A 9,493-nucleotide genomic window follows, 5' to 3' on the forward strand; every position below is an offset into this window, starting at 1 on the left:
TCCAGAAGATGGCTTGGATTCCACCCCATATCTCAGAACCGGCATTCGATTGTCTCCAGGAGATGGTTTGGATTCCTGTCATGCCCTCGATTTTCAACTAAAATAATAATATATTTTCTATAAACAAAAGTCTTTTTCTCAATTATATTTACCATTAAATGTCAAGCCAATCCAAACAAAGAATCAAAGTCTCTTCTTCTTCTTCTCTCTAAATTTTATTTATTTATTTATTTTTTACACAAAGTCTCCCAAACGTATTCCATTAAAAGGGCTTCACAATAATCAAAGAGAGGAGTTTATACATAGCTTTACATATGTTCTAACCAAAAGATACAACCTTCAATTGCAAGTAAAGTACACAACATGAATTAGACTAGATGATAAAACACCTCCTTAATGATTCCAATGAAGCTCTCAAGGGACGTCTCAATGTGCACTCCATGCAATCCAAGCTAAGTGTCATGGCAAGTACCTGAAAGGATAGGGTGAGCTACACTAGCTCGTAGAGATATCCATACCTAAATTATATGCAAAAATGAAGACTGATCCCATGGAAAAATATTTTCCAAAAGCATATTTGTTTTGTCAAAAAGTGAAACTCAAAATACCATACTCACGCTGGAAAATATTTAACTACATTTATCAAATACTGACGTTCCCACCCACACACGCACGTCTTTTACTCAACTAATATTAGGACAACGAGTTCCAATGACTTGGGAAGTCTATGAGAAGGAAAATAAGCTAGTATCGACATCTTAGACGATCTAAGTTACCAACTCAAACTTACATTCAATCTTAGTATGATGCTAAATAATAACAAGATTCTCCGTCTTCACCATGTCACATGTTTCAATTTCATTTCCGGGCATTAAGGACCCCGTGCGTCCCATATTCATTTCGGCATCACACCTTTCGGTGGATCCGTGGCTTTCTTGTACACTTCCGGGCATTTAGGAACCCCGTGCGTCCACTAAAATCCTTCCATTATTGTTCAATTAGTGTCACATATTCTCACTGAGCAAGCAATCTCTTTATCCACCATTTCTCTAATCCCCACACGTAGCAAAGCATATCTCTCACACCAGTACTTAGATTTAGTTACACGTAAATAATCTCATCTTCATCATTTCAATAAAGAAAGCATAAAAACCCACATCCTTCACATAGTAAATCGACCCTTCATTTCACATCTCATTTTACCACCTAATGGACCACCTTTGGTGACATCTCCATTAATAGTCTAATTTGCAAATACTTACAAAGATCCTCATCTATGTAGTACCCATCAATGCTCAGTAACCAAGCACTCATGCCAAGTGATTCACCAAATCCTGTTTAACTCACTGCAAGGATCCCGCAAGCCCAAATACTCAAACTCAAGGAAAGACATCAAATAATTTACACATCGCGTCAAACATTCTACAACTTAATTTATCATCGATCGTATCATCCATCTAATCCATTTTCTATTCCAATCGTTTATAAGTATTTAACCCTTATGCCCACCAATTCTCATATCCCAATAATTAATCTAGATCAACTCATCATATTCCCACATATCCAATAGGTGAAATTAATCATTCACATCTAAAGTTCTTACCATATCCGATCAAATAACATAAATTTAAGAACGACATTTAAACCACTGAAAAGTAGACTTCTTTTTCTTCGATCCGAAGGTCATACATCGAAAACAGAGTTCGGGTAACCTTACTAGGGCCTTGCGATTATAGCTCAACGTAATAGTGAAACTGGTGCAAAGGCAGAATTTGGGTCAACTATGGATGCAAATCTGTTATCGCTCGGACATACCCATGATGCATGGGATGTATCGTTGGAAAGCTCTATGTGTCTAGTTTCTAACAAAACAAACGGTGTGTCATTTCGAGTCCCGAGCTAGGAGTTATGGCCATTTTACCAAAGTCTGCCGGTGCTGTAAGATTCTACGCGGGAATAAGTAAAGTTGATTGAAAAATCATAACTCTTCCATCTTAAACCCAAAAATATTGAAACCACTTCCAAAAGTTGCACCACTACAAGCCCTACACTCAATAAAAATTCTAGGTTCAGAAACTGCAGGGAGGTATTCCCGAGCACATACATTTAGTGGCCGAACACGTGATATTTGGGAGCACGTGGTAAGTACGATAGGACTTACCACCGGGCAGTTCAGTGAACAGCGATATGGACCAATGATATGGGAAGTCATTGATCCATGCAGTCTGTTCGGCTAATCAAAAGGCCAATGACATGAGAAATCAGTGGTCTAAACTAACTGTTCGGCAGATAGAGACATTCTGATTACGTTAGGACCAAGTTACATGTGAAGTAACTGGTCCAGGAAGTCTGTTCGACAACGAGATGGCCGAACAAAAGAAATAACTTTAGTCAAGTATTGGAACATAGGGAACATTCTGGAAGAATCCAGAAACAGTGGTATTCCGTTAAGGAATAAAGATCCCGAGAATATAGGGTCTGAGAAAGATACCCAATGAGAATGGGATGTTCGGTCAGTAATGGAAAAGAATCCTGAAAGGACTCTTTTCTAATAAACTAATAAAGGAAACGAGAATTCTTGATATACTGGGTTTCCTATACGAGTTGGGAATCCTATGGAAACAGGGATGCTTGGGCAACAAGCATACGAAAATCTATAAATAAGAGGTAAACCTAGAGGCAAGAGGTACGCAATACTTTGCATTCTTGCTTTCCTACTGATAATTAGGGTTTGACTGCTAGTACGTGATACTAACTTTGGCATCGGAGGGCCTTTGCCATGAGAGGCAAAGGTGCGCTCACCCCCTGTCTATTTTGCAGATTAGGGTTCTGACGACGAATTAGGGTTCCGGTGAAGAGGCACGAGAAAGCCGTTACAGTCCAGTTGATCCGAAGTATCAATTGTTTTCATCCCCCTACAGAAACGAGAGGAGGTTAACCCAACAATCAAAAGAAAAACCGATTCGCAACCATTTTCGCACCAGTCAACCAACCCTGTTTTAGAAATTCACCAAAAATTGTATACTTAACCAAATTACTTGATTCCAACGCCAATCTCTTCTTAACTTAAATATGCAGCTCCCGTAAAAGACCCAAAGCCACCCAAAATGTTCTTCATGCCCAGAATGTTAAAAGAAGACAGCCACGCACAGATTCGCACATCCAGCAAACAGCCAGTATTCAAAAACTCATAACTAATTGTGTGATTATCGGTTAATTGTGTGATTATCGGTTTTGCATGATCTTGGTACTGAAATCTTTGTATTGAAACGTACTTTAACAGTTATGAAGACACCAAAAATTGATTCCTAGCAGAAGGGCCCCAAAAAGACAGATTACCAGGACCCACAAAATTTTCAGCATACACTAGATTTATTCAAGACTCAAAATAGATGATCAAACTTAATCCTTGCACATCAAACCAACACTTAACACATATAAAGAAGGCAGGAGATCCCTACCTCGAAGGTTAGAAGCAAGCCTGAACATGGAGGAAACCTCAAAGTGCTCCGATCATGATTCTTCTTGGATCGATAGGAAGATCTTGTCGCGTAGAACAACTTTAATACTTGGATTTTTTTCAAAATCTCCTTCTATGAAGATGAAATCAAAGAGAGAAGTTTGGAGGAGAGTGCGAGGCGTGGGAGAGAGAGTCGGCTGGGAGAGTAGAGAGAGAGAGAGAAAGAAAAAAAAGATTTTTTTACTTCTCTGCACACCACCCCTGCCTATTTATACTAGCACCAACACCAATCACACTCACACCCCTCCACTAACAACCTTACCACATTGACCCCAAATCTCATATTCACATCATATTTCACATCTCATAGTATAATCTCACATTAAATTTTTTAAAATAAATATGGGTCTCTACAATTCCACCAAATTACATCTATTCCATCAAGCTCATTCGCAAGGATAGGCTATTCTATCAAGCTCCCCTCAGTTAAAGTAAGGATGATCAAGAAAATCAAACTACTCACCCACTGGGTATTGAGTTATCCCAAAATACTAAAGATGCTCTCCGCAAAAATTTCCCCAACAGCTCTGTGCTCCTTCAACTACTCTCCGCCAAAATCTTGGCATTGCCCAGGTACGTTGCACTATGGTTTTTAAAGCCCGAAGGTACGTCTTCTATTCTCAACCCTCCAAACTTTTATTTTTCTTTATTGCCCTCGAACCTCGAACTACGGTTGGTCTGAATTTCCCTCGAGGAATACATAGATAGCCTCCCGGCCCGACCATAACTAAAACCTTTTCAAAAACCCTCAGAATAGTGGTTCGACCAAATTGAAGTTGTTTTACGGCTTTGACTCTTACTTAAACATGTCTCGCGATCCATCTAAGTTCAGTCAAAGAGGGGCATCTGTAGACACCCCAATTTGGCCTAACGATTATTTCAAGTCCCATCTTGGGGACCATCCCGATGATGAATGGATACAGGGATTGCTGATTGACTTCTCGTGAACCCATGGACGGTGAGTACTTTTAGCCACTTAGAGGACCCAATCTAGAACCAAATAGCCTTTTAGATAGAAATACAGTATCCTAGGAAAATTTATCTTTCGCCCGTAACATTGATCTCACGGCCTCAACTTCATTCTTTCACCGGTGAAACATATTGCTTGAAAATCTCCCTGAGAGATCGATTCCTCAGCAGCTAGATCTATTCTTCGACCGCCACATCTATCCTTTGGCCGCCAGATCCATTGCACGGCCGTCAAATCATCTATTTTTCAGATTCTGGAATGTTCTATCATATGTTTGATCCGATCCTCAAAACCCTAGCAGCCTTTCTCTGTTCCTTTTGGGGTACGAAAGCAGAATCGTCTAGAGATCTTATTACCATAGAATTCCTTATTGATTCATGCCATTTGATTGGCCGGAGTTAGTCACCAATTGCCTATATAAAGGGCCCTTAGGGTTCCGAAATTAATATGTTCATACACCCTCTTTAGCCACGAAACCTTGTCAATATACTCACTCATATCCTCTCTACAAAAGCCTTAACTTTCCGAAGGCAGCCACGATCCGACGATCAAAGCCCGAAGTACAAACCCTAACCCTAAGGTTTTTGTGAAGCAAATCAGTCAACCCATCCAATCCGAAGCAATCAAGCCACTGAGGGATCAAGGTGATGAAGCCCAGGGGTCTTTGGTTCGTTTTATTTTTAGTTTATCCATGCTAATCGTAGTACTTTAGCTCTCTGTTAGTTGTTTAGTTTGGTGTGAGGAAGAACATCGGCTGGGTCTTCGATCCATCGGCCGGTACATCAAACCAGGAGGATCCCTCAGCTATGACATCTATTCACTGATCACGCGATCCATTTCACTAGGACAGATTTGTTTTCTGCTTATTTTGATGCATGCTTTCAATTATCGTACTGGCTCACCACATCAACTGTTAAAGGCTAAGAACAGACTATATGTTAGAATCAAATAAAGTAAGCATTAATCATATGTCGAACAATTATGGGCCAGTCTCACGACAAGGCAAAGAGGGGTACCTAACGCCTTCCCCTCATTGTACTTTTGGCTCCCGCACCAAAAATCTCTATCTGTTTTTCCTAGTTTTCATAAACTAGGTGGCAACTTTGTTTCAATGATAACCGCTATCGTGTGGCGATGTTCCTAGCCATGGGAATATCCACGATCTTAGTTTATGAAGCAAACAACCAAACAAGTAACCAACAATGATCAATCTGTATGGCGATGCCACATTTAGGAGGTGCCTACAGGAAGCTAATCGAGGCTCTTGTCGGTCTTTCTATACTGAGTTTGGGTCTCAAATGAGCTTTATATTCAAAAAGCACATAAAAAATGGTTTCTGCATGGGATACACTACATCGTGCAGCGTTTTACAACACATGGCATGTTCTTTCTTTTTTAGAAATGCGTCTGAGACTCATCTAAAATTCACTTCTTGCTTTACTGTCAGTACCGGGCCACCCATCATACACAAAAGTACACCGCCTTCTATGACCACATTAATGGTAGGGCAAACAGAACTGAATGAGCTGAAAAAGACTGTGGAGGAAATGAGTCAGAAAATGGACAAGAGGGCTGGTTGACCTTTGCACATCCATAATCCCAAGCACAAATATGGAACTGAATAATGATGTTGGGAACCTAAGGGCCGACGGGGCTGACAAACTTTGCTTAAAAGTGAAGCTCTCAGAAATGTTCAAGGATCTGGCTGAAATTCATGATGCTAGGGTTCACTCGAAGGAAGATACTGGACACCTGTTCGAAACTAGTGCCGACATGCATATTGTCTCGACAGAAATACATGAGATCAATCCCAAAGGCAAAAGGGTTTGTTCCAGAAGGCTATACAGTTGCAAGGCAAGTAAAGCTTCTATTAGAGGCACCATGGGCACCACTGTGAACCCTCAACTCAGTCGCGGAACCAAACCAAGCGCCTTCTCCCATTTCTCTGAATCTCAATCCCTTGTTTATGAAAAGCTCCTCAAAACTGGCCTCATCAAGCCACTCCCCCAAACTCCTTTACCTCAAAAGCTTTTAGCAAACCACAACCTAAATGCCTTCTGCACCTTCCATCAAATACCCAATCATGTTATCGATGAATGCAATCATCTCTGCCACGATATTCAAAACCTCATCGATGACAGAATCATCCTGCCACCATAGCCAGACATCATGCCCAAGCGCAATTCTTGTATCAACTCCGCCTTTTTCAGCAGAAAAGGGTGAACCATCAAGAGCCATGCAATGGTTCGCCCTTCCACGAGTCTGGGAGTTTTCAAGCTTCGAGTCCTTGTCCTCTAATCGACCATCTTTGTGTTTAAGTCAGTTTGTACCTTGTGTCTTTCATACTTTCACTGTTGTGTCTGTGTGTTCACAATTTTAAGTCTGTAAGAGTCAAAATAAAAGGAAAAAAATGTGTCAGTTTCGTATGCCTGAGCTACGTTGTGACCTGATTCCTTTATAGGATACGTAGGCAGCATCATCCTGAGGCCCGGTCACAAGCATTCGAGCCAATCCCAAGGTTCGGTTATACTCTTTCGAGTCAACCCCTACTGGTTCGGTCGCTGCGTCTCAGTAATAAATGTAGGGAGGTATTCCCGAACAGATAAAACAATGGCCGAACACGTGGTATGAAGGATCACGGGATAAATACAATAAAATGAACCACCACAAGCGGTGATCGGCGATATAGACCAAATGACATGAGAAGTCATTAGTCCAAGCTATCGGTTTGGCAGATAAAGATATATAATTATATTGTTCCAAATAGACAATAGCGGACCAGTTACATGTAAGGTAACTGGTCCAGGTAGTCTGTTCGACTATGAGAGAGCCAGATAGGAGAAGAGCTCCCGACTAGGGTAGGGGCAGAGGAAATACTCTGGAAGAGTCCAGAACCATAATATCCCTTAAAGGATGGGATCTCGAGAGTATAGGATCTGGAAAAGATACCCAACGAGAATGGAATGTTCGGCCAGTTATGGAAAAGAGTCCTAAAAGGACTCTTAAAAAACTGATAAGGGAACGAGAGTCCAAGATATCCAGGGTTTCCTATACGAGATAGGAATCCTATGGCAACAGGGATGCTTGGGCAGCAAGCATCTATGAATCTATAAATAAAGAGGTAAACCTAGAGGTAAAACGTACGCAATACATTGCATTTATACGATACTTCCTATTGAGATTTAGGGTTTCCTGCTAAGTACGTGATACTAATTTTGGCATCGGAGGGCCTTTGCCACGAGAGGCAAAGGTGCACTCACCCTTTATCTGTTTTGCAGATTAGGTGTCCACCGAGAAGCTAGGCTCTCAATCAAGGAGCACGTGAAGCTGTTATACCAACGTATAGCTATTTACATAAAGCAGGTTTTGTCCACCTACAATTGGCACCGTCTGTGGAAAATGAAAGAGTTCCCTTTGAAATACGACCATGGTGGAAGTAAATCCAACAACACCACACGATCCAAAGAATCTGCTGGATGGAGGTGGAAATCAATCTCCACCCAAGGCTCTGAGAAAACCTGAAGGCAGACACAGGAGGACCACAAGTAAGGGCCGCCCCCTTACTGTCCATGACAACTCTAAGAGCAGAGAGGGAAAGACAGCCTCAAGATCCACAAGAAGGAGTAAATCCCACCATAGGGATGACTCAATTGCACACTCCAAGAGTGTACATTGCAGCAAAGATGTCCTCGATAAAAAGTGGCAAGAAATCGAGGAGTATGCTCGTTTGATCAAAAAATGAGAACACGAGATCCAGGAGTTAGAAAGGATCCGAGAACATCTAGAAGACTCTGGACTCTCATGGAGAAATTCTAGGGGAGATGAGTATACCATGGTAAAATACGAAAAGGCTCCTTCACGAGGAAAAAGGAGCAGAAGTAGAAGTCTCACCTCAAGGCGACGTAGAGTTTCTCTCCAAAAAGAGAGAAGCCAAACACCAGAACGGCGAAGGGCTACTTCAAAGAGAAGGAGGAGCAGGGGCCGAAGTTCTACCCCTGAAAAGGAGAGGACTAGAAAACATCATAGGGACAGGTACGAGAGACCTGATTCTGATTAGGAAAGGAATAGATCTAACAATACAAAGGGACTAGAAGACGAGACCATGACTGCACGAGTGGCAGCACGGAAGGCACTCAGTAATATTGCATCCTCCCCCTTTTCAAGGAAGCTACAGGATGCTAGGTTGCCGAGCAGGGTAAAGCACGAAACGTTTGTCCTCTACGAGACAGATGCTGATCCTATGGCACACATCCAACACTACCAGCAGGCAATGTTTATGCATGAAGGGGATGATGCAATTATGTGCAAGATGTTCCCATCAAGTTTGGGGAAGGTGGCTTTATCTTGGTTTCATAAGTTGGAGCCACGCTTCATCCGAGGATGGGTGCAGTTGGCCGAGGAATTCACTGCCTGGTTCTTGACTAGCAGAAGGGCCCCAAAGACTTTTGAAAGCCTCTCCATTATGAAGCAAGGAGAAGATGAGCCGATCAAAAGCTATGCAAGAAAGTACTGGGAGACTTTCAACAAGATTAAAGGTTGTAGTGCGGAGTACGCGATAGCAACGTTCAAAACTGGTTTACCTGTTCGGGGGGAGCTGCGTAAGTCCCTGAACATGTGTCCAGTGCGAACACTAGCAAAATTAATGGAGCGGATAGAGCAGCACGCCAGAAACGAGGATGACATACTCCGCGAGGATGGTAAGGTGGCGGTCGAGCAGGTGAAGGGGCCTGTGAACAAAGCAGATAAGCCAGAACCCAAAACCTACCGAGAGAAGAAAGACTATGGGCAGGCAAAGAAAGAGCCGTACAAGGATAAACAAGCTCCGGATCGCAAGTCTTTCTTTTCAATAAACACAATTTGGAAGGAACCCATCTATAGGATTCTTTATCGAATAAAGAATCAGCCTTACTTCAAGTGGCCTCCGAGTCTAGGTGGAAATAAAGATGCAAAACGTGCTACAAATTAGCACTGCAGCTATCACAAGGACTGGGGCCACATGACTG

At 42.0% G+C, this 9,493-nt stretch overlaps 1 protein-coding gene and 1 long non-coding RNA gene across 2 annotated transcripts; one reads left to right on the forward strand and one right to left on the reverse strand.

Moving 5' to 3' along the window:
• Positions 1 to 257: 257 nt before the first annotated feature.
• LOC131333098 (uncharacterized) lies at positions 258 to 3,702 on the reverse strand. Its single transcript, XR_009201706.1, has 2 exons — positions 3,462 to 3,702; positions 258 to 472 (listed from the first exon to the last, which is right to left on the reverse strand). It is a non-coding gene; the product is annotated as an uncharacterized LOC131333098 (long non-coding RNA).
• Positions 3,703 to 7,917: 4,215 nt separating this feature from the next.
• On the forward strand, positions 7,918 to 8,547 carry LOC131332864 (uncharacterized). The gene is made up of 2 exons (XM_058367175.1): positions 7,918 to 8,157; positions 8,248 to 8,547. Exons 1-2 carry the CDS (start codon positions 7,918 to 7,920, stop codon positions 8,545 to 8,547), a joined length of 540 nt encoding a protein of 179 aa, XP_058223158.1.
• The last annotated feature ends 946 nt before the right edge of the window (positions 8,548 to 9,493 follow it).

Source organism: Rhododendron vialii, chromosome 7a, assembly GCF_030253575.1.
Source record: "Rhododendron vialii isolate Sample 1 chromosome 7a, ASM3025357v1".
In the NCBI taxonomy this organism is placed as follows: Eukaryota; Viridiplantae; Streptophyta; class Magnoliopsida; order Ericales; family Ericaceae; genus Rhododendron; species Rhododendron vialii.

Bases quoted from the DNA above. Each gene is read 5' to 3' on its own strand.
- LOC131332864 (XM_058367175.1), top strand. From the start codon at position 7,918: ATGGTGGAAGTAAATCCAACAACACCACACGATCCAAAGAATCTGCTG. The intron at 8,158-8,247 runs GTACATTGCAGC...CACGAGATCCAG, and splicing joins CAATTGCACACTCCAAGAGT to GAGTTAGAAAGGATCCGAGA.